This window comes from Bos javanicus, chromosome 23 (assembly GCF_032452875.1).
Source record: "Bos javanicus breed banteng chromosome 23, ARS-OSU_banteng_1.0, whole genome shotgun sequence".
NCBI classification, from domain to species: domain Eukaryota; kingdom Metazoa; phylum Chordata; class Mammalia; order Artiodactyla; family Bovidae; genus Bos; species Bos javanicus.
This window is the reverse complement of record NC_083890.1, coordinates 7,912,602-7,938,612: the sequence shown is the minus strand read 5'-3', so window position 1 is coordinate 7,938,612 and position 26,011 is coordinate 7,912,602. Positions and strand designations below refer to the sequence as shown.

Here is a 26,011-nt window from a genome sequence, read left to right as displayed (position 1 = left end):
GCCCTGTGGGCTGACCTGAGTCTGGGCAGCCTGCTCTGCCAGTGCTATTATGGACGCTGACTTCTCCACACTGGGGCACTGGGAAGGGCCTTTGCCCAACACGCCAGCCGGCGGTCACTGACTGGGAAGACCGCTCTCCGCTGGACCCCTGTCTCCTGCACAGCCCCGTGGCCCCGCCCGGGGTGCAGCTCCGGTAAGTGCTGCCATGGGGAATAAGCGTGGGCAGGGAGGGCCCCGATGGTGCCAGGGCCAGGGCGAGGCCTGTTCACGCTGTGGGACTCAGGGGTGGACCCCCCGACTAGAGGGGCCCCAGTGTGTCCGTGTGCGTCTGTGTTGGGGGCATGGGGGCTGTTGGCACAGCTCAGCAGCATAGAAATTCTGTCCCTGGCTCCTCTCCGTTTGCCCTCCCCTCCCCCAGGAGTCACCCCCTCCGGCCCCCTCCTATGTTGTTCTGGAATCTGGGCTCCTGTGTGAAGGTGGCAGGGCTGGGCTTCAGGGACGCTGTGAGGGCAGGTTCAGGGGCTGGAGCCCTTGCTGGGTTTAACCCTTCACGCTGGGCAGCTGTCCCAGGAGCTTTGGGCAGCAAGGGCCCCGGGAACGGCACATCTCGTTCCAGCAGCCGGGAGGGGCCCCGGGACCGGATGACATCAGCACCTTCGGGGCCGGGGCCGGGGCCGGGGCCGGGGCCGGGGTGCGGGCACCTCGGTGGAGCGGGGGCGGGCGTGGACACGGCCACGGAGGTGTGTCACCGCCAGGGCACCCCCTGCCCTGGGCAGGGGCAGTCTTTAGGGTCCCCTTTCCCATGGGCTCTCCTGGGGCCACCCCCAGGGAACTTGAGACTTGAACCTGAGCCTGCCACCGTCCTCAGGCTCTCTGGGGGCCTTGAAAACATCCAGGGTGGGTCCCTCCCAGGAGATTTGGATCCCACCAGGCAAGAGTCAGGCTTCTACGGTTTTTAAGAGCTGCTGGTTTATTTTTTTAGCCTTTTTACTATGAAAAACTTTAAGCCTACAAGAAAAAAATAGAAGGAATGACACAATGAACATTTGCATATTCTGCGGCTGGATTTACACAGTGTGTCTGAGTTTTGCCGCATTTGCTTCATTGTATTCTCTAAGGCTAAGGTATTTTGAAGTAACCTATGGACGTCACAGCATTTCCCCTCAAAGCACCTCAGTTCAGGTCCTTATGTAACCCTAGTGCTTTACCCCACTGACGATATTATTGGCTCCCCAAGGATGGCTACGTCCAGGCCACGTTCCAATTTCCCCAGTTGTTCCTAAATGGTGTTCAATGCTTTGTTTAGACGAGGATCCAATGGGGCGGGGGGAGGACCCCCGCTTTCAGTCTGGTAGCATCTCAGCCAACCCTCACCCTCCCCACCCCCGTTTCCCACCCCGCCCCCGACAGTGACCAGCTGAACTGAATGGCCAGCTGCCCCACAGGAGGGTGAGAACTGGGCTGGCTCAGCAGCTTATTCCGGAGAGGGAGACTGAGGCCTGGAGGGGAAGGGGTCAGGAGTCTAGGCAGACCCAGGGTTCCGGGCCCCACTGCGTGGCGTCCAGGCACCCTCGCCCCCTCGTGCCCCTACAAAGTCAGCTTCTTATCAGGGATCTGAGAAACCCCTCTTCTGCAACGGGGCTGCGGCTCCCAGGGGTCCTCCCAGTGCTCTGCCCCAGGACACCCTGGGGGCAGCAGGCCAGGCTGAGGCCCCCCACCCCCTCGTGGTCGACAGCCTGCTCCTGCGTCCTCCAGCTCCAAGCACAGCGCCTAAGACGTCCTTCCCGTGTGGTTGCTGTCTCGTTCATCAGCAGCCACTGGGGAAGAGGAGTCAACTTTATGAGAATCAAGCACCAGCTTGTTCAGGGAGCTGGTAGGGGAGGCCGGCCCGGATGGCAGATGAAGGGGGCATGGGGTCCGCCCATCCCGGGGGAAGGAGCCAGTGGGGTGTAGATGCTGAAGACGCTTCCACTCTGCTCAGCCACCTCCTCGGCTGGCCCCTGTCTCTGGTTTTGAGGTCCTTCCCCTGTGAGTTGAGCCTGGCTCCCGGATCCTCAGCAGTGCTCCTCACCGGCCCTTCAGCTGCTGTCCCAGCTCTCTGAGGACAGGCCGAGCAAAGTCAGGGCTGTTGGAGAAGGGCCCCTAGTCGCTGGGCCAAGGTGGTGCCGGTCCAAGTGCTTCCTCTCTAGGTGGTTCCGGCCCGTCTGCTGCTGCCCTCTGCTGGGCAAAGCCTCACGCTTCACACTTGCCCAGCTCAGCTCCACGGCCCGAAGGACGGTGACTGCGCGCACACATGTAGGCTTGTTCCACCCCTCACTGTTGTGTTTTGACCTTCAAAAACCTATCTCTTGTTAGAGTCCTAAAGATTCCATAGTAACCACCGACAAGACCGTCTATCTCTGGCTTGGCGGGTGGCTGGTCATGTGACTTAGAGAAAGGTGTGGGGAAGGGTGTCAGAGGCTGGAAAATGTGGTCTGGACGTCTAGTGATATCCAGACCCTGGGAGGAGGGTCCAAGGCCCCATCAAGCTTCTCCAGTATCCAAGCTTCCAGGGGCAGCAGTTTCCAGGAGACAAGCCTGCCTGGGAGGGGCGGTAGGCGAGGTGCCCAGCGTGCCCGGGGGATGGCGCGGCCGAGGTCCCAAGGTGCTATCATGAGGTCCGGCTCCATTGGGGTTGGGAAGACAGAAGCCCTCCCTGCCCTACCCCACCCCACCCCACCCCATCCTCGCTGGCCCCAGCAGCCCTTCCAGGAGCGCTGGGCTCTTGAGTCATCTTTGCCCCATGCGTCTCCCGCCCTGACAGCAAAATCAGAACATCGTCGCTGCTGCTACGGACATTTGTCAGGGGCTGAAGGGCTTCTAAACTAATAATAGCTGTATTAAAATCGCATTAGGTCCTCAAGCTGGAGGAACGTTGGGAGATTTTAAATGTTAAGAGAAAAGGAGACGGGGAAGAATATCTTCCCTCAAAGGATAACATCAGCTCAGAAATAAGTCAGGAAGATGAAGTATTGCTCTGTGACTCTGGAAATCAAGCCTTCCCCGGGAAATAGATGCTCTCCAAAGCCACATCTTTCAGCCACAACTGAGAAGGTGATGTGTGACGTCCCCAGCATTCAGTATTGATCCCACTGGACTGGGACCGTGCGGACCGTGGGGCTCGCCGTCCCACAGCCCTTGAGTCATTTCTAGGATGGATTTAAAAACTTGATTTTTTTTTCTCCCCAGAAAATAATCTTGTGCCTTCCAAGCCTAGATGGTCTCAGATGATACACAGCACTCTGCCATGTGAGCAACTCCAAAATGCTCCTGCCCATTCCAACCTAAGTGGTTTTAAATGGTTTTCGGGTCCTCTCATCTCTAATAGATTAAAAAATGCTCCCTTGGGCATCACAGAGACATTGAGTGGTACTTGTACCAAACCTCTGGCTCTGAGTGGCCTGCGAAATGTACCTTAGAGCTTCAGAGGCGAGAGGGCAGGCCATAAACCATGCTGCTTCTGAGTCTGCTGCCCGACGCATTTTATTTTGCAGTCTTCTTTTGCTGCAAGCTGTTTCTTAATTATCTCCTCCCCAGAGCGCACCTCTCCCCCTTCGATCTACTGAGACACAGTCCAGAAAGCGTTCATACCTCGGTGTTCTCAGGCAACCCCCTCCTGCCTAGACTGATGGAGGGGTAAGACCTCCTCTGCCTGGACCCCAGCAGTACCCACCTCTGCCTCCCCACTCAGCCCTCCCTCTGGTCCCATCTCCCTGCCTGTCCTTCCCTTCCTCACTGTGCTCCCTGCACACATGCACCCTGAAATAGGCCTTCCTCAAGCTCCCCCAGGCCCAGCCTCCATCTCCCCCATCTCATACCCCTGCCCCAGTCCCTCAGCAATATCTCTTCTAACCTTTCTAACTAGGACGCATTTTTCAACCTAATTTGTTCCCTAGGAGTCCCTCTGCGATATTCATTAGACTTTTAGTATCTGTTGATTGAGAAAATAGATGATGATAAAAACTACTAGGAACTTAATAATGCCTTTAAATGAATTTGTATTTTGGTAAACACCGAAGCATTTAGATACATTTGAGAAATGATCGCAAGCTGTGGATATTGCTTTTCTAGTCTGCAGATAATGCTGCTGGTGCTGCTGGTGTGGCTTTGGGTCAGGGCTTGAGTGGCCCATGGAAGGGAGTCTTCCACCCGTGGCACCGTGAATCCATACTGCCCGGCTCCTCGTGGAACCCTGCCCCCAGGGATGGCACCCCCACCGACCGCCCTGCCAAGTGTGAGCTCCCAGTGGGCTCCTGCTGCTGATGTGGGCAGCTGAGGCTCACAGCACAGAGAGGGTCTCAGATAGGAGCCTGGGCCCCACTCAGGTCTCAGGACTCTCAGAGGCACCCAGAGTGCCCCACCCTCTTAGAAGGGGACCCCATGGTAGGGCAGAGTGGCATCAGCTTTGGAAGGAGACAGATTCACTGTGGCTGAATTTCAGCACTGGTGCTCACTCTCTGGACCCTGAGAAAGCTCTTCCACTTGTCTCCATCTGAAAATTATTCTGAGAAACAGAGGGGGACGTTGTAAGGCCAGTGGCCCGCCGTGGATGCCTCACAGGAGTGGCTACAACACAGAGGATGTATTCAAGCCTGGGGCTGCTCCATACTGGGTATCTGGCTGTCAGCTGGTGAGTTAGTCAGGACGGACTAGGTTGTGCTGTGTGACAAAAACACCCCCAAACCTCAGTGCCTAATATAACCTGGATTGCTTTCTCTGTCATGACCGTCACTGAGGAAGTGACTGTGCTTCCCAAATCATCCTGGCCAGGCAAAGAGTATGCGGGGCACTGCTTGCTCTAAATGCTCCTCCCGGAAGTGGCATCCGTCACTCCATTCCACGTGATGTTAGCCAAAGCACATCATGTTTTGGCCAACGTACCTTCAGAGGACAAGGGAAGTGCAGTCATACCACGTTCCTGCAGGGGAAAAAAAAAAAAACAGAATATTTGTGAACAGTTTTGACAATAACCACAGTCAACCAACTAGTTTCCAGATACAAGGAGCTGACAGCCTCTGATAAGATAGAGTTTGTGACTCATTTAGTCCACGTTGAACCCTTACAAGTTTAGTTTGTGGTTTCACCTGCCATCTTCCCTAAAAAGGGAGAGACAAGTTCTAAACGAGGTGTTCCTTCTGAAATTTTTAATGAACTCCAGTTTAGCCTGTGGGGAGAGGTTGCATGCGTGTGTGCGTGCTCAGTCTCTTCAGCTGTGTCTGACGCTTTGCGACCCCGTGGACTGTAGCCCGCCAGGCTCCTCTGTCCATGAGATTCTCCAGGCAAGAATCCTGGAGGGGACTGCCATGCCCTCCTCCAGGGGATCTTCCCAACTCAGGTATCAAACTCCTGTCTCCTGCCTTGGCAGGCGGGTTCTTTATCACTGGCGCCACCTGGGAAGCCTCGAGGGAAAGTCAGATATACAACGAAGTCTCCCAGGAAGAGGAACTAACATGTGCTGGCCTGTGGTGACGAGCCCTGAGCCACGATGCCCTCTTCCACCTCAGCTCGATGGGTGGCCTCTGTCCCTGCTCCTGGCTTCACCGCTGCTGTCATCTGTCCCCACCCAGGGAGCCAAATACACCGGCAGGCCCTGCTGTCCGTGACCCTCCTTTCAGACCAGGCTGGCCGTCACTCAGACCCCTGCAGTGAACCAGCTGGTCCAGGGCCTCCTTTGACACCCAGCTCCATGGCTGGGCCCCACTAGAGAAATTCGCCCCTTGAGTCCTCCTGGAGTCATTTCATTCAGGACATGACCCAGCGACGGGGCAGGAGGACACAGGGATCTGGGGCTGTTTGTCCGTTCCTCCCAGGGCGGGGGCTCTAACTCCGCAGGCTGAGGTGCCTCGCCCTCCCTCTCCCCTTCTCCATCTTCCCTCAGCCACTTCCTCCCCAGAGAGCACTCAGGACGGACTCTGAGCCGGAGGTCTGGGCTGTGGTCTGCGAGAGGAGGCCTGGGCTGGGTAGAGGGCCCTGTGTGTCCCCACAAAGCACTAAAGGGAGCCCCTCAGCGTGTCAGAGGGGCTGTGAGGTCCTGCCTCGGCGAGCGCCTCGCCCGCCCTCCCAGCACCCAGGCCGAGCCACAGGAGTCGGTCCTGGGCACCGCCCATGCAGTGACAAAGCCCCAGCGCTGAGGATGCCGGGGAAAGGGGCTCTCCAAAGGGGGCTGTGAAGCTCCTGCGAAGGCGGTGGCAGTGGCGGTAAACCAAGGCTTGGTTCACCCCAGGGGTCTCAGCTACCTGGTGGGGGGCCTGGAGCAGAGCCAGGCACCAAACACTCCTGCCCAGAACTCCTGGGCCCAGAGGCACTGCTCAGGGCTGAGGCTCTGGCCACTGACTGAAGTGCCTGTCCAGTGGTGAAAGGCAGGTCGGCTGAGAAAGCTCTGTCAGCCTGAATTATTCATTTAGGACTCGGCAGGAGGGATGGGGGAAAGGGAGGCCTTCTCTAGCTCGGTCCCACAGCGACCGATGGGAACTTCAGCCTCCTTGGGAATCCAAGGTCAGCGTCAGCGCTTGGGGGAAGCCACAGAGCGGCTCCTTGAGCAGCAGCAAACCCACTTGCCCGGCTCAGGCAGGAAGCCAGGGGACTAAGCCACTGCCCCTCCATCCCGCGCGCCCGTCTATCCCCACCCCCCAGCGCGCCCCTCCGTCCCCCCCTGCGCGCCCCTCCGTCCTCCCCCCGCCGCGCGCCCCTCCGTCCCCCACCGCCGCGCGCCCCTCATCTGTCCTCCCCGCTCGCCCCTTCGTCCTCCCCTGCGCGCCCGTCTGTCCTCCTCGTGCTCCCGTCTGTCCCCCCCGCGCGCCCTCCGTCCTCCCCCGCGCGCCCTCTGTCCTCCCCCGCGCGTCCCTCCGTACCCCCCAACGCGCGCCCCTCCGTCCCCTCCCCGCCCGTCCGTCCTCCCCCCGTGCGCCCCTCCGTGCCTCTCCCCGCGCCCCTCTATCTCCCACCCCCGCGCCCGTCCGTCCTCCCTGCGCCCCTTTCCCACAATCTGCATCAGGAGCCCGAGGACCCTCAATCTTGCCCCAGGCCATACCCTAAGGTGACCCTTAAGCGGAAGGGCCTCAGTTTTCCCCAGCTTCAAGTCCAGCATTTTAAAAAAGCTGCTGCCAAGCCTGGGGGCGGGAGGGTTTGCATTGCTGTGTAGGGGCCATCTTGGAGGAACTTCTGGCTGATCCTGGCTCCCTGAGGAGGTTCGGCCAGGGCCCCTGAGAACGTCTGACCGTGAGGGTGGCAGGTGACGGGATGGGGAGGCTCTGGGAACGGACAGTGCCTCTCAGATCCAGCTGACACCCCCTCAGCTGAAAGCCCCATGCAGGCCAGTACCAAGGCCCAGCTCCAGGGGGCCTCACCTGACCCCTCGTGCTGATTTCTGCAGACACGTGGACCCCAGCCACCACTGGGACATGCACTCACTGTAGCAGGTGGGGGGAGGGCTGGCCAAAGGGTATCAGGATAGGAGAAACCAGGCCTGGGGACAAGAAAACCCAAGTGCCTGTGTCATCACAGCCAGTGACTTGTGAGTGACTTTGGCCAAGTCCCAGCCTCCTTGGGGCTCTATTTCCTGACTCTCGAAGTAGAGAAACAGCAGCCCCCGGCATTTCCGCAGGACGACCCGTGATTGTGCTCTGGGCTAGTGTGCCTGGGTTCAAATCCCTGGTCTCCCCTGAGTAGCTGGGTGCACACAGGCAAGTTACTGAACCTCTCTGTGCCTCATTTTCCTCACCTATAAAAGGCTGATGACACTAATTCCCTCATCAGGCAGCGGTGAGGCTCACATGGGTGAATGTAGGTAAACACCGGGGACATTGCCTGTGTTGTGTTTTTTACCATTTACTGTTCCCATTATTGTTCCCATTTATTGTTACCATCTCCTCCCACACCACACTGCAAGGTAACATCTATGTCCTTAGGGCTCCTCTGGGAGACCTGGTGAGGGGAGAGAAGCGTGAGGGGCCGCCCTGGGTGGCTGCACAAGGGTCTGCTGGGGACGCCACCTGGGTTCCCGGGCAGAGCTGGGCTTGAGGAGGTGAGTGTGGGTCTGGCCAGCTCTGACCCCCAGGGAGACTGTGCAGGCCAGGGCCTTGGCTCCTTCCAGGAGTGGCTATAAATGAACTTCACAAGCAGGCTGTCCCTCTGCCTCCCTGACCTGGGGACAGGTCAGCTGGCAAAGGCTGGCACCCAACTGAGCCCAGTGAGAGAAGAGGCGTCGGGCCGCCTTGGTTTTTCTCTTCCTTCCTCCTTCCTGCCTCGGCAGGAGTTTGCAGGGAGGATTAGGTTTGCCAAGCAACTGCAATGTCTTATCTGATAACCAGACCGAAAGTATCAACCCATCCCTGATTCTCCTCACATTTACATGCCTCCCAACTTCTTCTCTCAGCTCCTGGGGCACATCCCAAGGACGACTCACCTCGGGTGGTGGTGGGCAGGGGGCTCTCAGAGCAGGGCTGGGAAAAGCCCTCCCCAACAGGCCCCAGTCCTTCCCACCCCAAGGCCTTGCCCAGCACCCCCAGACTCCCTAGTCGCGCTTTAGTCATGCATCCGGCATAGCAATTGCACAGAACAGGCAGAAGACACCCCTGAATTGGTTACTGCTCGGCAGGCCACAGAGCTCCCCTCGGAAGGGAAACGGGGTGGAGGGCCGTGAACGGGCCAGGCTGAGGCTTTCAATGCCTCCTGGCGCTGGAGATCCAAGTGGATGGTGGGACTTCTGTGAGCTGGGGGCCTGGACAAAGTGACAGGCACTGCTGCGTGTGGAGGCAGCCGGCCATGCCCATGGTCTGGACTGAAGGTCAGTTAGAGAGTTGATCATGCCCAGCACTGCACGGCCTGGTTGCATCCTCAGCCGGGAGTCCAGCAGGCGAGAGTATTAATAACTCCATGGTGACGGCACCACCGCAGGACTGTCCTCTCGAACATGACGAATGTGGCCACAAGAGCCTCCCCTTGCAGTGTCTCCTTGGCTCTCTCCTGAGACAAAGTCAGGACATCTTTATATTTTAAAAACATATTTATTTGGCTGTGCTGGGTGTCTTAGTTGCAGCACGTGGGGTCTTCAGTTCCAGCACGTGAACTCTGTTGCGGCATGTGGGATCTAGTTCCCTGACCAGGGGTCGAACCCGGGGCCCCTTGCACTGCAAGCTCAGAGTCCTAACCGCTAGACCACCAGCAAAGTCCCAAAGTCAGGATGTCTTTAGGGGCCAAGTTTCCAGCCAGAGTTTCCAGCGTTTGCCTAAGGTCTGGCAAGCCAGACCTCACAAAGGGTGAAGGGCAAGCGGACGGTGGGGGACCCAATCAGGAGCCCCTGCCTAGCTTCTGCCTCTGTTCCTGGCCTGAGGTGGGCCCCAGCAAGCCATTGCAGGCTTCACTTTCCTCATTTGCAAGCATCCGTGATAAAGCTGGCCCTCTCAGGACTGGTAAGAAAATCTGATCCCCAGGGCAATAATGCTAGAAATAATCATGATAGATCACATTTATCAAGCACTTAGCTCCAGGCACTGGGCTAACATTTTCATAGCCTTTATATCTCAATTCTGCCCCTAACTCTGTGAAGTGGGTATCATTGTTATCTTGTTCTATAGATGGGGAAACTGAGGCCCAGAGAGGTTTAATAACTTCCCTGGGTCACACAGCAATGATGTTGTGGGGCCCAAATGGTGCCCAGCTTATGTATATGCTATATCAAAATGAAACATTCCTGCACCCCTCCAGCCCCTGCAGGATGGTGAGTCCCCACCAGCAGGGACTCTCTTCTCATTGGGGCTGGGACCAAAATTTCCAAAGGGGAAGACCAGCCATGGGACGTGAGCAGTTCAGACATGCTCGCTACACTCTTCAAGCTTGTAATCTTAGGGACCGTCTTTTGGATTTTTTGTTTGTTTTTTGAATGTTTTAATATTTAAACTCAAAAGGCGCTTGTAAATAGTATTTAGCGAAGTCTCCCTCTCAGCCCTGCTCCCCCGAGGCAGAAACTGTTATTAGTTGCTTGTAACAGACGATTCCAGAAGAAATCAATGCCTGTTTACGGTCTTATCTAACACCTGGGGGGTGGCTGGGAACTTCAGGTGCCCTCATCCCCTCCAAACGGTCTCCCTCACATCCCTTCCCTTTCTCCTCTGTTTTCCAGGGACCCCCACTGCCGAGAGCCCTCAGCCAGGAAGACTCTTGTGCTCTAGCCAAGGCTGAGAAAGGAAAGTTGAGGACTACTAACAGCCCACCTTCTGTCCGGAAGCTGCGACCTCAGTCCCAGACCCCGAAGCCTCTTGTGGACTGCAGGGAGCCACCCCGCCCTCCCACGCTGGAGCATGGTGGTGCAGGACAGCGTGGACGCCCCCGGCGTGCCGCTGGAGCCCTTCCTGCACCAGGTCGGGGGGCACCTGAGCGTGATGAGGTATGATGAGCACACGGTGTGCAAGCCCCTCATCTCCCGGGAACAGAGGTTCTATGAGTCCCTGCCACTGGCCATGAAGCGCTTCACCCCGCAGTACAAAGGTGAGTGTCCAGGCAGCCCCCAAGGGGCTGGCCTCTCCGCACGCCCCCACCACCTCCTCAAGCACCGTGGTGTGTTGAAGGGTTGCCATGGAGACCTGCCCCTCTGCACAGGCACTGGCCTTCACCGCCCCAGGTACTCTGAACTCTTCCAGCCCCCAGGCCTGGAGTGTAATGCCATTTGGCATCCCCTGTAAATTAGCTCAAGCCACCAGTCTTCGAGGGATTGAGAACGGGATAAGGTGACCCCCAGCCCCACCCCACCTTGGGGCATTCTGCTCTGTGCCTTAGGTGCGCCGTGCCCGGGTCCGGCAACCGTGGTTGGTAGACACAGGACGGGTGGAGACCTTCCTTGTGTGACCCAGGCGGATGGCGGGAGCCTTGGATCTAGGACAGGTTATGGAGGAGCCGGTTCACAGTGTGTTTGGGAAGCCAGAATTCCCACTGTCATCCAGGGGCAAAGCCGGCGTGCAGCCTGCTCCCCCAGCATGTGTTCCAGATCTGAGCACAAGGTCTGGGGAGAGAAGGCTGCGTGGGGAGGACTGCTGTTTGCCGGCCTCCGGTGGCGGGGGGCGTGCACTCTGGGCGGCTGCTGGCATCCACGAGGCAGGCTGTTGTGTCCACCCCCAGCCTTTGGTAAAAGTGGCTTTCAGGGCTCAGGACATGACTCTGCCAGCCGCCAGCCCCACAAAGTGAGGAATGCTCAGAGAGGAGACCTCCTTTAAAGGATTTTAGACCTGTGACCTTAAGCTTCTGCCCTCGTTGTGCAAATATCTGTAGTGAAAGCGATGATAACATTCAGACAAGTCACTTAAAAACACCTGCATTTCAAAGATGGAGAAAACTGGGAAGGACGGGATCCGTCTATTGGTTTGCCAAAAAAGTCATTCTGGTTTTTCCATATCATCTTACGAATATTTTGGGCAACCTAATACATATTGGTGTTTCCCATAAGAACGATCTGGGGTCAAACAAGTTTACCAGAATCACTGATGTATGTATGTGGATATGTGTGTGTGTGTGCATGTGTAAATGCAGGCTCCCAAGCCCCATTCCTGACCTGTGAATCGTAATCCCTGGGTCAGAGCCCAGAATCTGTATTCAGCGTCCAGATTCAGACCCACTGAGAGGGGCCCAAGGCCGTGAGCCCTGGGCACTGCTTCAGTCGTGGGCAGCCAGGACCCCTCAAGAGTCTGACACAAGACACACGAGAGATGGGGTGGCAGCTGGTGCACACTGACCGGTGCTGCCCATCAGCTGTGGGTCACCACCCACCTTGTCAGAACATCTGCTGGAGTTAACAGCTGTTCCTTCACAAGTGAACTCAAGCCAGCAGAGGGGCGGCCGGATCTCTGGAGGGGGGCCCTCCTGCCCGCAGCATTCCCCGCTGGTCCCACGCAGCACTGGAGCTGAGACTGGCTCCCAGGGCCACCCCAGGCAGACCGTGGAAGTGGAAGAGCTGATGGTCTCAGAACCACACCCCAGGGCCCTCCCTGCTCCCCATCTGCCTGCACTGTCTCCCCTGCCCTGGGGAGCCTCGGGCACTGGTCAGCTGTCCAGACTACTCCTCTGCCTTGTTTCCCTCTCAGCTTGGGCCCATCCTGGTACCCACCCCCCACCCCGCCTTGGAGCCCCATTAACTCCGTAGATTAATTTGAGTCCTCACTTGGAGACTATGATTGCAAACAAGTCAGGAGAGGCCAGATCAGGGAGGCCCAGGATGTCCATCAGGGGAGACCATGCAGCCCGGCTGTGGGTGAGGGTGAGGTGGAGCCCACGGGATGGCCTGACACCCAAACACAAGGCTTGGACGATGAGGAACGCTGATCCCCTCATCTGCCATACCACGGGCTGTCCGGTGTCAGGGTGCAGGCGCCACCCGAGGAAACACACATGTGAGGAGACACTAGAAAAAGGCCCAGAAGTGAGGCCTGCGTGCCCTCAGACCCCTGGGGCAGGAGGGAAGAAGGTCGGGTCTGGGGATGGGAAAGGGTCCCTCCTTGAAGGGCCTTGGGCTGTGCAGGCTTCTTCCTTCCCCGGTTAAGAAAAGTAATGCCAAGTCTTCCCTGGCAGTCCAGTGGTTAAGACGCCGCACCTCCACGCAAGGGGGCACAGATTCGACCCCTAGTTGGGGACTAAGATCCCAAATATGGCTCAATGCAGCTCCCCCCCCAAAAAAATCAAGAAAAGTCCTATTGATCAACCTTTAGTGTCAGTGCCGAACACCCTAGAAGTTGTTTCTGTGATTGACTTGTTTAACCCTGACAACACTCTAAGAAAGACACTCCTGTTGTCCCCACTTCATGGGGGAAGAAACAGGCCCAGAAAGGTCACCCAACTTGCCTCAGGCCACACAGCAGTAGAATGGAGCCAGGATTCAAGTCTGGCTCCCAAGTGTGGCCTCTCGGCCCCCAGCCCCGCTCCTCCAACAACCATCCCTGCAGAGACGACTCCCCAGACGCCAGTGCTTGGAGCCATTCAGCCCAGCAAGGGAGGGGAAGTGACTTGCCCAGGGTCACTTAGCTAGTGAGTCAAGTGCCCACAAGGCCGCTGCAGGGGTCTCCCTTTCCATCCTGATGGGACCAGCCCGGAAAGAGGGGCCGTTGCTGATGTGGCCGCCGCATGCCCCGGAGCCCACCCTCTTCCGTCTCACGCCTGCACGCTGATGGCTTTGGGGTGTTGGGCAGGCACTGCGTTCCCCGGGGCAGCCTCCCTGGACCCGGAGAGCGCCTGGACTCCTTGGGCATGAGAGCATGGCCTGACAGCATCTTGAAACTGTCCCTCCTCCCCTCAGCTTCGGGCGAGCGAGGACACGCTCCTAGGTCCAGCTGGATAATGGATGAGCCAGGTTCATATTACAGACGTCGGCGAATTAATGTCCTCATGAGCTTAAAAATAAATACATGACAGAATATTCACGGAAGCTGATCGGCCAAATCGGAATTGCTGAGATGCTCTGGGTGTGTCAGGGAGCGCTCCCGTCTGCCCAGCTGACACAGTTGAGGTGCTTGGGGGGCTGGTGAGTAAGCAGATGGGGCTGGGATCTCCCACCCGCCTGGCTGGGCAGGGGCAGCAGTGTATTGGAAGCCCGTGGGCGTCTGAGACAGCCAAGGCGAGCTGGAGGCCAGGCTGGGGCCAACAAGGCTCTTGACAAAGAAACAATCCAAACCTCAGGGAGTCTGAATCCCACTGAGTGGCTGCTCTTGTCAAGGACAGGCAACTCGAGACTGCAAGGTCGCTGTGAGCTATGGGGCTCCCCTGGTGGCTCAAATGGTAAAGAATCCGCCTGCAGTGCAGCAGACCTGGGTTCAATCCCTGGGTTGGAAAGACCCCCTGGAGAAGGGTATGGCAACCCACTCCAGTATTCTGGCCTGGGAAATCCCATGGACAGAGGAGCCTGGCGGGCTACAGCCCATGGGGTCGCACAGAGTTGGACACGACTGAGCGACTAGTACAACACTCTGTGCAATGGTTCCAGGTTTCAGAGGGAAGGGCTGGGCTGAGCTGAGAGAGGGAAGGAAGAGAGAGACACGGAGCCATGCAGAGGCGTGCAGGGAGATGGAGCGAGAAGGCAGAGACAGGAGTCTGGCTGGGTCGCGCTGACGACACGACAAATAGAAATGACTTTTGAATTTTACTGGTTTGGCATTATTTGCTCCTCTGCTCACCTCCATCTGTTTTGACACTCAGACCAGATGAGATCAGACCAGAGCTGGAGCCTGGAGAAGCAGGTGAAGGTCACATTTCTTGTCCCTCCAGGGAGGCCCCCTGGGCCCAGGGCTCCCCAGGAACTTGATTTCTGGCAGGCCCGTCACCTTAGCCTCACAAATGGGAAAGGCCGGGGGGCCACCGGACAGTAACTTGAACTTTGTGAGATCCAAAAGGGTCTTGCCTTTGGCTGGCACACCCTCCTGCCTCTCCGAGCGAGCAGGAGGCTCCAAGCTCCCCAAGAACCAGCACAGAGGCCGTGGGGCTCCCCCTCTCCTGGCACCTGGAGAGTGGGCTCTGGAGCCTGGGCTGGGGGGGGCTCCTTCCCGGGATGAGCACCGCAAGGTCAAGGCTGGAAACGAAGCACCATGTCCTGGGCTTCTTGACACTGATCGCCTCTCATGAGGTGGTGGCTCCGTGGCCTCGCTGTTTGCTCCCGCGGAACAGAATGACCAGCCACATGTGACTGGGGACACAGCAGGAATGTCCTCATCAGCCACACTCGGGGAAACACAGCGTGACAACCCCGACTCTCCCGAGAGATCCTGGGCTTCGTGTGGCAGCCTGTTCCTTCTCCCACAGTCACGGCTGGCACAGCCGTCACCCTTACCGACCGTGTGACCTGGGGCAAGTTATTCAATCTCTCTGAGCCTCGGGGACCACAGTCAACGCCTTGCAGGCTTAGCTATAGACACTAACTTAGCAGTAAACAAAACTCACATAATGCTGGCACACAGTAGGTGTAAAAGAGCAGGCAGCGGTTATCACTCCTGTGCTGTGTCTCCAGCCGCCACCAGCCCCCTGCTCTCACCAGCAAGAACAGCACGGGTGGGCTCCATCTAGAGAGGCAGGCGGCCGTCCAGGTGAAGGACAGCATGCTGCGCTCAAGGGCGCTGTGAACGTTAGCATCACGATTGCTCCACGGGATACTAGGGTCTGGGATGAGCTAAGGAAGAGCAGAATTTTTAAGGAACTGGAGGGAAACGAAGGTCACCGTCAGGCCGCAGAATCAGGGCTCTGAGAACCCGAGATGACAGGCCTGGCCCAGGGAGACCGCTGAGCTAGGCGTAGATGGGCCTGAAGAGCGAATGACAGGGCAGCCCTGCAAAGGAGTGTCTGCGCTGAGCAGCCCAGGAGGGCCCGGCAGGACCTCGCGTGGGGAAAGCAGCCGCCCCGGCGGCTGGCTCAGCAGAAATGACCACTTAGAGGCCGGGAAGGTGACCCAGTGCCTGGGGGAGGTAATAAACGCCTGGGAGGATGCGATCGCAGGCACTCTCCCATCCGCCAGGGTCCCAGCAGAAAATGAGTGGTACGTGCCAGGGGGTTAAATAAAGACTATTCTTTAAGGGTCTATCGGCAGAACTGCACACAGGATGAAGGGAGCAACTGGGGGCACTTTCCTGACGGCCCAGTTGTTAAGAGTGTGCTTCCACTGCAAGGGGCGCAGGTTCAGCTCCTGGCTGGGGAAATAAGATCCCTCATGTCACGTGGCCAACAAAAAGAGGTGAGAGGAAACAGCTAGGGATGGCGAGGCAGCCAGGGACCAGCGGGACGGGAAAGCTACAGCCACCCCTGGGCTGGAAAAGCCAAGTGAGGGCATGGTGGAGCTGACCTGGCGAGAAGGGGGCCGCAGCGAAACAGCGCAGAGCCATGGGGCAGCAGGGAGGGAAGCCGGGGGACGCAGCCCCCAGCCTTTCTCCTCCTCCCCGCTGTCTATCACCGGTGACCCTCACTGGCCCAACTGGCAGGCGAGGAAGCCACAGGTACACGCTAGAGTCAGCCCCTCGGGCACAAAGCAGGGTGGAGAGAGATGGAGAGCCGGGTGTTAGGTGAGAGAGCCACGAGGAGTCCTCACTGCGCCAGCTGCAGGGAGAGGGGGCATCAAGGACTTTACAGAGAGCCAGTTTTCATAAAACCACTAGTGTGGCAGTCTCCTGGGCTGTGATCAATTGTACCTTCCGGCTTCACCGGGACTCTGGCAAGGCTGGGCACCCACTGGATGCCAGGCCCCACGGAGGGAGGCGTGGACCCTGCCATCAGAGCAAGAAGTCCATGGGGGATGACCACAGAGCCGTGAATGTGCAGCCAGAGCCTAGGACCTGGCCTGGCCAACGTCCCAGAGGAGAAGCCCCGCTAGTGCACGGGTTCCTGGGGGGTCCGCATGTCCTTTGCTGTCACAGCCAGCGTCCAGAGGAGGAGGTCACGCTTGGATTACAAACACCAGGGGTTAGGGAGTTCCGTGGCAGTCCAGTAGTTAGAACTGCAGGTTCAATCCTTGGTTGGGGGGCTGAGGTCCCACAAGCCTTGTGACATGGCCAAAATAAACAAACACAAACACGGATGGTTAGAAGGTACCGTTGGAAAAGTCTCACTTTCCTTCTATTTTCTACCAAAGAACCACATTCTGTCCATAATCCTCATGGGGTGTGTATCACGTGTCTCAGTGTGAAAGCCAAGGATACAGGAAGGATGGTGAAGGGCAGCCCGGGCGGCAGGAGGCTGTTAGAGGAAGGCTTCCTGGAAGAAGCTGCTCAGATCATGATTACATGGAGGAGAAGGCAAGGGTGATGAAGGAGACAGAAAGAGATGCGCCCCCCCACCCCGACTTCCCTCACTGCCACTCACAGGTGGGGCTCTTCTCTGCAGAGGACCAGCTCAGATGCCCCAAGGCTGGACCCGAATGGGGTGCCACGGGGTGCCTGGGTGATGTGGGCTGTGCCCAAAGGAGCAGGAATGCGAGGATGAAATAAATGCACGCAGCTGCTCTGTTTCAAGCGTGAAGGGGCAGGGAGAGGCCACGAAGCAGGGGCTGTGCAAGCGTCAGCCCACGGCCATTTCTGGCAGGCTCCATGGGCTCTGGCTCGTTCCAGAGTAGGATCTGTGTCAGGCCAGTCCCCAGAGCGCTTTCTAGAGAGAGGAGCTGGGGAAGGGGGCAGGTTGACCACTGCCATTAAACTGTGGTTCGAAAGGACATCGCACCATGTCCACCCCTCCTCCTCTGCAGGCACCATCACCGTGCACCTCCAGAAGGACAGCCGCGGCCGTCTCAGCCTGGTTGCCAACCCCCTGACTGAGAACCGGGGGCCCTTCACGGTCTCCACGGAGTCGGCAGCGGTGGCCATATGGCAGACCCTCCAGCAGACCACTGGCGGTAGCGCCCTCCCCCTCGCCCAGTGGCAGCACCCCCAGCGGGCACACTCGCTCAAGGAGAGGTGAGGCCACGTGGCAGGATGCCGGAAGCCAGGCTGCGCGTCCCTAGCGGGGACCAGCACCGTTCACGCCCGTGCCAAGGCCAACGGCTCCCCTTTGGGGCCAGAGTCGAGAAAATGACAAATTCAGACGAGGGCTCTGTCTAGCAGAACCCCTGTGACCAAAGAAAGGAATGCATTTTCTTTGGTGCCACTTCCAGAGGGAGGATTTCAATGCATTTCTTCTCGAAAGTGGGTGAGCGTGCCGAGTCCTGTACAGAGAAGGCATTCAATGTGTATTTGTTTAATTAAATATCTATTTCACTGAGACCATGGAATGTGTCTGGAGGGGGGAGATGTGCAGAGCAGAAGCCCCAGAATAGTTGACATAAAGGAAAAAGTGTGGCTAATGCCTCTCGGAAATCCTTTTCCTTAGCGGTCGAGTCGAGGTGAGGAGAGAGGGGCCAGTGGGGCCCTGGAGACGCAGGCGGCTCAGGGCACCTGAGGTCCTTGGAGAGGTCTCCGAAACCTCTGATGGTGTTAGCTGACCTTTCTCAGAAGAAAGGCATCCCTGGGGAATTTTAAACATTTATGGGAAACAAAAGGGAGCTAATACAACGAAAGTACCTCCCTTCCCCAGGGAGCGCAGCAGATTCTAATTAAGCCTCCTGGCTTGGCGTCAGGAAGTGGTGTGTATTATCTCCCTGCTACAGACCCGGGGAGCTGAAATGTAGAGGGCAGGAGGGTGGACCGTGGATCTGTGGTTCTCACCCCCGATGAGGCCACAGGAACAGCCTAACCCCCAGCCTTCTGATCCCAGGCAGGGTTGCCCCCACTATGCTGTGTGACTTATTCTGGACTTTAGAGAGACCCAGCAAGGCCGGCAGCCTAGCCTGGCCTGGGGCCTGGGGCCTGAGCGGGACAGGGAGGCACCAAGGTCCTGGGGGGCATCCTGGAGGGTAGTCAGGGGCAGTCCACGGCCCCTGCCAGCCACCGAGGTCCTGACTGCCATGTGCTCCCCTCACCCACAGCCCGGCCACGGCGCTCCTGAGGTCCGAGCTCCACCTCAAGGCCCAAGTCCCCTCGCTGGTGGAAGACGCGAATGGGAACCTGACGGAGAAGGGAAGCTTTAACCCGTGGGGTCTCCACTGCCACCAGGCCCACCTGAGTCGCCTGTGTGCCGAGTACCCGGAGAACAAGCGGCACCGTATCCCCGCCCGCCCGCCCGCCCACCATGCACGCTGCTGTGGGGGAGGCAGGGGCAAGGGGGGGTGACCGAGACAACCGTGCTGAGGCAGGGCCGGGGAGAGACAGGGATGTCAGGGAGAGTGGGACGCACAGCCCTCCAAGTTGGCCCCTGGAGGAGAGCTGTGCTGTGCTCGGTTGCTCAGTCGTGACCGGCTCTTCATGACCCTTTGGGTTCTAAGCCCACCAGACTCCGCCGTCCAGGGGATTTTTCAGGCACGAGTATATCCTCCTCCGGAGTATCTTCCTGACCCAGGGATCAAACCTGCATCTCCTGTGTCTCCTGCATTGCAGGCAGATTCTTGACCTCCTGAGCCACCAGGAAAGCAAAGAGAAGTCAGAGGCTGGGGAAGGCAGATGGGGGGTGGGGTGGGGGGTGAACTGAGTGCCTCTGTTGGGTCACTGGTCATGTCTCTGCCACCTGGGCGGTGAGGATGGGCAGGGCTGGGGTCTCTGTGGGCAGTTAGGAAACATGATTGCTGCACTGAAGCAGGGCCAGGGGGACTCAGTGAGTGGGTGGGTTCCCATACCTCAACCTCCTTTTTACGCTCGCAATCCTCCCCACAGCCATCACGGAGCTGATGGGTGAGAATGTAGCATGGCCCCTCTCTTAGGGAGGGACCTGCGGAGTGGACCCTTAGGAGAGGTACTCCCCTGTCCCCCTCTGCTTGCCACACACTCAGGGAGCATATTCAGGCTTGGAAGGCCCCCTTTGTCACCACTAGGCTCCTTCCCACAAACTGGTGCCTGGTTTTGAGGTACTTACTAAGACATCAGCAATCTGCATCCCTAAGAAGCTTTTTGCAGGATAATTATTCGGCTGAAATTAATATTCCTGCAACTCATCTCTGAAGCTAATATCAAGACACTTCTCCCAAAAGGTACTGGCCCATTCAGTGACTGGAGGTTTTAGCCTTCATATTTTCTGCCATAAAATGTAAATTGGGCATGGCCTGCCAGGGATTTCATGCCTGCATTTAAATTTCAACCTCAGAGCAAAAAGGGAAAGGAACAGAAGCTCACATCCTAATAAACTCTCCCTAAAAAAAATGGACTTATGAGAGCAGCCTGCAAAGTCAATGCCTTGAATTCTTCATAGAGACAACAGGCTGGTCTGTAGTGAAAGAAACAGGGTTGAAGGGCTAGGGTTCAGCAGGTGGGGGGGTCTCCAGCTGGCTTCAGAGGCCCGCTGACCACCTCCTGCAGGAAAGTGGCCTCTGTGTCCCAGGAAGCCTTCCTTAATGCTGCGCGACCAGGGTTCCTGTTGCTGGAAAACGTCGTGTCACAGTACAAGCATCCCTGCATCTTAGACCTGAAGATGGGGACCCGGCAGCATGGGGACGATGCCTCGGAGGAGAAGAAGGCCCGCCACATGAGGAAGTGTGCGCAGAGCACCTCGGCCCATCTGGGCATGCGCATCTGTGGCATGCAGGTAGGTGGGGGTGGGGCAACCTCGGGACTGGGCATCCCGGGAGGTCCGCTGGAGGCAAGGGTGTCCCCCAACCAGACACCGTTGCCTTCACTTTGTGGGAGCAACAGAGGCAGTGGCCAAGCACCCCTTTCCCCAAGGAAACACATATCCTGATCCAGGACATGCTGGGGTTTTTTTTAAGAGCACCTTTCAGGACAGTGGTGTCAAAATCTCACCATTTGGGGAGGAATGTAAATTGGAGTAACCACGATGGAAAATGGTACAGAGGTTCCTCAAAAACTAAAAATAGAGCTGCCATATGATCCAGCAATCCCACTCCTGGGGATGCACCCAGACAAATCTGTAATTCGAAAAGATGTATGCATCGCTGTGTTCATAGCAGCACTATTTACAACAGCCAGAATATGAAAGCAACCTAAATGTCCACTGACAGATAAATGGATAAAGAAGATGTGGAACATACATACAACGCAATACTGCTGCTGCTGCTGCTAAGTCGCTTCAGTCGTGTCCGACTCTGTGCGACCCCATAGACAGCAGCCCACCAGGCTCCCCCGTCCCTGGGATTTTCCAGGCAAGAACACTGGAGTGGGTTGCCATGTCCTTCTCCTGTGTATGAAAGTGAAAAGTGAAAGTGAAGTCGCTCAGTTGTGTCCGACCCTCAGCTACCCCATGGACTGCAGACTTCCAGGCTCCTCGGTCCATGGGATTTTCCAGGCAACAGTACTGGAGTGGGGTGCCATTGCCTTCTCCACAATGCAATACTGCTGCTGCTGCTAAGTCACTTCAGTCGTGTCCGACTCTGTGTGACCCCAATGCAATACTTCTCTGCCATAAAAAAGAGTGAAATAATGCCACTTGCAGATGTATGGGTGGACCTAGAGGTTATCATACTAGGCAAAGTAAGTCAGAAAGAGAAAGACAAATATTATGTAATATCACTTATATGGGGAATCTAAAATACGACACAAATGAACGTTTAGGAAACAGAAATGGACTCACACAGAGAACAGACTTGTGATTCCCAAGGTGGGGAGGGGTGGGAAAAGAAAGGATTGGGATTGGCAGATGCAAAGTGTTATATATAGAATGATAAGCAGCAAGGACCTATTGTAGAGCACAGGGAACTATATTCAATATCCGGTGATAAACCACAATGGAAAGGAATAGGAAAAAGAATCTATATATATAACTGAATCGCTTAGCTAAACAGAAGAAGTCAGCACAACATTGTAGATCAATAAATTTTTAAATAAAAAATTTTTTAATTTTAAAAATTTTTACATATTTAATTTAAAAAAAATTTTAAAAACCACCAGTTTTAAACTCATCTCAGGGTCTCTGGTTGCTGGAACTTTCTGCCCTGGCCACGTGAGTCCTGCCCATGTTGAGCGCAGACCTTTGATGCCAGTGTGTGAGCAGGGCTGGGAGAGAACTGAGGGAATGCTTCCCCGTGTGCTCCGTGGGGTCCTCATTCTCTTGAATGATGAGGCTGAACCCTCTCCTCCTCAGATGTTGGGAGGCAGTCAGCTTTTCAAGTCCATATCAGCCATTCTCTCTTCTTACTCTGCCTTTTCTACTGCTTATTATTACCTGTTCTGGTTAGCAATGGTAAAGTCGTAAGCAGCAAAGCTCAGCAAAGGAATGGCTGACTTCTTATTGCCCAGAGTCCACGCTTCATTTTTGCTGGTCTCTTGTGGCTTGTGGCTGGGGCTGCAGGAGAACAGGAGGAAATAAACTTTCTCTACTGGTTCCCTCTTAGAATCTATCTACTCAAAGCAAAACCAGACCTGGATTTGATGGTAAACACTATCGCTTTCCTTAATTGAAACTGCCACCCCTTGAAACTGGAAGTCGAATCTATAAATTTGAGGCACAGATGTCCCTAGGAAAGCTTGGAATGTAGTTCTCGAGAGGATGGAGTGTGATGCGCTGTGGTGTAAATGGAATTTCTTTCTGGACCTCAAACCTTCTGAAATTGATCTGATTTATTTGGAAAGTGAGGCCTATCCTGTGTTTAGGACGGGCCAGTTTAGCAGCTGATCTTCAGCCCTCCAAAGGCAACACCAAGTCTGTCGTATCTTTCTGATTTTTTTTTTTTTTCCACTCGTGTTTTCTGTAAAGATGCCATGTAATCTGAAGGCAGGGAAGACCTGAGAAACTGCCATGGCCAGGTACAGGCAGCCCTTCCCAGGTGTGCCAGGCGGAGGGGTGCCAAGTCCACCCTCTGGCTGTGCCAGCCGCTGGCCTCCATTCAGCCTCTGCCATCTGAATGAAATGGGAGCGGCTGCCACTGTTCCCCCCATCAGCGTCTCTCCTCCATCTGCTTCGTTCTGGTGGCCAAGACGTGACAGGGGACTGGGGAGGAGCTGGTGCCAAGGAGAGGCGCCACCAGCCGCAGAGCCTGCTCCATCCAGGCTCCCCTCAACATCACCCGCCGCCTGAAAACTCCAGGCACACCTGATCTAGCCTGTCTTTCCATCTTCAAACAATTCACCCTGCTCCACCCCTGGAGCCATTACAGCTTCCTCAGACTCTGCAGAGAAAGGACTTCATAAACTTTGTTGGGGGAAATTTTAATTTACTTGGCTTCCCAAGGCTATTGGCTGTGATTTCAGATTCCCACTAAAGCTTTCTGCCTTGGGTTTGCTAATGTTTGAAGAGGGCCAGAAGCCAGGACTTAAATCATGATTTGGCGGTTGACATTGGAAATTCACAAGAAAGGAGATCCAAACCTTTTCCTCATGGGCAGAGGGTCACCTCTGTAGGATGAAGGATCTTTGGACCTTGGATTTCTATTAACGCCTTGCACAGAAAACATTTTTAAGTGTAAAATTAACACTGGTGCTTGGTGAAAGATTGTCTTGCCAGTCACTGCAGCCATTCCTGCTCGGCATCTCTAGAAATGTGTTTCTGTATTAAGTTTTCTTCAGATGCTGCCTCTGTAGCAGATGTGATTTCTATTTTTTTTAAGTTTGCAATTCTTAACATTTTCTATCTTCTTTTTAATGTAAGGTTTATCAAACCGATAAGAAGCACTTTCTCTGCAAAGACAAGTACTACGGAAGAAAGCTCTCAGTGGAGGGCTTCAGGCAAGCGCTTTACCAGTTCCTGCACGATGGGACCCGCTTCCGGATGGAGCTGCTGGAGCCCATCCAGCACCAGCTCCAGGCCCTCCTCTCGGTCATTAGGAGCCAGAGTTCATACCGGTTCTACTCTAGCTCTCTCCTCATCATCTACGATGGGCAGGAGACTCCACAGACGCCCCACGGCAGCAGTGTCATCAAAGTCGACGTCCGGATGATCGACTTTGCTCACACAACATACAAAGGCTCCTGGAATGAACACACTACCTACGATGGACCAGATCCAGGCTATATCTTTGGCCTGGAAAACCTCATCCAGATCCTGCAACGTATTCATGAGGGACAGTGAGACTTGTTGGGCCCATCCGGACTTTTCCGGAGAAGAGCCCTCCAAGGGGACCTATTGGTAGTCTAGACCCCCCTGAGATGGGTCTGTAATAATTATATCTATGTTCAAAAGCCATCTCTCCACATGACAGGCTATACTAACAGCTGCTAAGGACACCAACTCTGGAGGTAATGCATGTACCCTGGCATCTTGTGCTCATGCTGGCCCTTACAGGCTGCATGTGAGTATGAAATGGTGCTTTTCTGGAGTAAGGAAAGCTGCAGAGGAGTTAGGGGCCAGCGTCACAGCGAGATTCTGCAGCACTTGCACTGAAGGACGCTTTCTTGTTGTCATGCTGCACTTTCACAAACTGTGAGGGAAAAAAAAAATCTTACTTAAAGAAGCCTAGAAGAATATGTTCCCGAGTTTATGGTTTTTCTGCTCGCATGGGCTGCTGGCTCCTGGGGCAGAAAGAGGCTAGTAATGTCTCTTACCTTCCTCAAAGCGGTAGGTGGGGCAGGGAGATGTGAGACAGAGCTTCCATCTCACCAGCTCTGACCCCAGGTTCCAAATGGACAAGGAAAATCCCAGACACAGCACTGGCAAACGGAGACTCCAGCCTCCCCATTTTTGCCCATGGAAGGGCAGGTTCTATGGGAAGTGATGATTCTGCCAGATTCTGACCATGAAGTGCAGCTTCCGGTGGGGGTGGACCGCACAGAAGGAAGATGTGAACTTACACTCTTTGCTTTCTATTTATTTATTGGGGGTGGGGTGGGTAGGGTGGGGGAGTTAGAAGAGAGGCCCCTGGAGGACCCAGGAAACCAGGTTCAATGTTTACAAGATGGGTGGACAGTGTAAATGCAGAACCGAGAGCAAATGGTTCTAATTAATTCCTTCTCCTGCAGTGTAGAAACCTATTACAATGCACTCGAGTCAAGCACTGAGATACGTTACCCAATTAGGGAAATAAATTTGTTAATAAAATTGCTGAGGTCACCAGTGATTATTTGGTGTGCCTTATTAGCCCTTCTGTTGTTGATTCTGATCATCATGCTGTATGGTATTTTCAATTTATGGGTGACTAGAGTATACGCCACAAGAACAGTTCACTGGTTTCCTCCTGCAATGCGGGAGACCTGGGTTCAATCCCTGCGTTGGGAAGGTCCCCTGGAGAAGGGAACAGCTACCCACTCCAGTGTTCTGGCCTGGAGAATTCCATGGACTACAGTCCGTGGAGTCGCAAAGAATCGGACACGACTGAGCGACTTTTTTCACTTTCATTGCCCTTTCTGTTGTTGATTCTGATCATCACACTGTATGGTATCTCCAATTTATGGATGACTAGAGTATACCACTGCAAGAGCCGTTCAGCGATTTCCTGCAGTCCTTCAGGGAACCTGGGTGAGAAACGGTGGCTAATAAAATAATGTGCGTGTATCACAAGGCAGGCATCAGACCTGAGAAGTAAGTGGTCTCTTCATGTGAACCTTACACAATGCAAAAGGAAGCAATTTTTGTATTCTCATAGCCAATCAGCTTTCAAAAATCCACACAGCCTCTCCACCCCTCTCGCAAAGAAAAAAAAAAAAAAATCCACACCAGCAGAAAGAAAGAATGCCTGGATAATAAAAACTTCTTTACATTTTAGCTTACATTGTATGGATTTCCAAGCAAGGTAACACCTGATTATCTTTGGCCTCCTAAAGTTGTGACTGAGGTTCATGCCCTGCGTCCTTGGTGAGAAAATTGAGTCAAACCACAGTGACAGATTTGGTTTTCTTGGGCTTCAAAATCACTGTGGATGAGGACTGTAACCATGAAATTAAAAGATGCTTGCTCCTTGGAAGAAAAGCTATGACAAACCTAGACAGCATATTAAAAAGCAGAGACATTACTTTGCCTGCAAAGATCCATATAGTCAAAGTTATGGCTTTTCCAGTAGACATGTATACATGTGAGAGTTGGACCATTAAGAAGGCTGAGCACCGAAGAACTGATGCTTTCAGACTGTGGTGCTGGAGAAGACTCTTGAGAGTCCCTTGGACAGTAAGATCAAACCTGCAATCCTAAAGGAAATCAACCCTGAATATTCATTGGAAGGCTGAAGCTAAAGCTCCAATATTTTGGCCACCTGATGCGAAGAGCTGATTCATTGGAAAAGATCCTGATGCTGGGAAAGATTGAGGGCAAGAGGAGAAGGGAGCGACAGAGGATGAGATGGTTGGATGGCATCGCCGACTCAATGGACATGAGTTTGAGTAAACTCCGGGTGTTGGTGATGGGCAGGGAGGCCTGGTGTGCTGCAGTCCATGGGGTTGCAAAGAGTCAGACACGACTGAGCGACTGAACAGCAAATACTGAGTGGCAAAAAGAAGTCAGCTGACAACGAAGTTATTTCCTAATGATGAAAGGGAGCCCAAACTACCGCTTTTTCTGGGCCACTTCCTTGCTTGAGAACCTAGTACTGCATCAACCATCAAAACTCCCTGGCTGAGCTTCT

At 55.3% G+C, this 26,011-nt stretch overlaps 1 protein-coding gene across 1 annotated transcript; it reads left to right on the top strand.

Annotated features, from left to right (window-relative positions):
* The first annotated feature begins 33 nt into the window (after positions 1-33).
* IP6K3 (inositol hexakisphosphate kinase 3) lies at positions 34-24,534 on the top strand. The gene is made up of 6 exons (XM_061397940.1): positions 34-193; positions 10,160-10,524; positions 17,234-17,441; positions 18,449-18,624; positions 19,919-20,094; positions 23,110-24,534. Exons 2-6 carry the CDS (start codon positions 10,338-10,340, stop codon positions 23,527-23,529), a joined length of 1,167 nt encoding a protein of 388 aa, XP_061253924.1. The 5' UTR covers positions 34-193; positions 10,160-10,337; the 3' UTR covers positions 23,530-24,534.
* Positions 24,535-26,011: the final 1,477 nt, after the last annotated feature.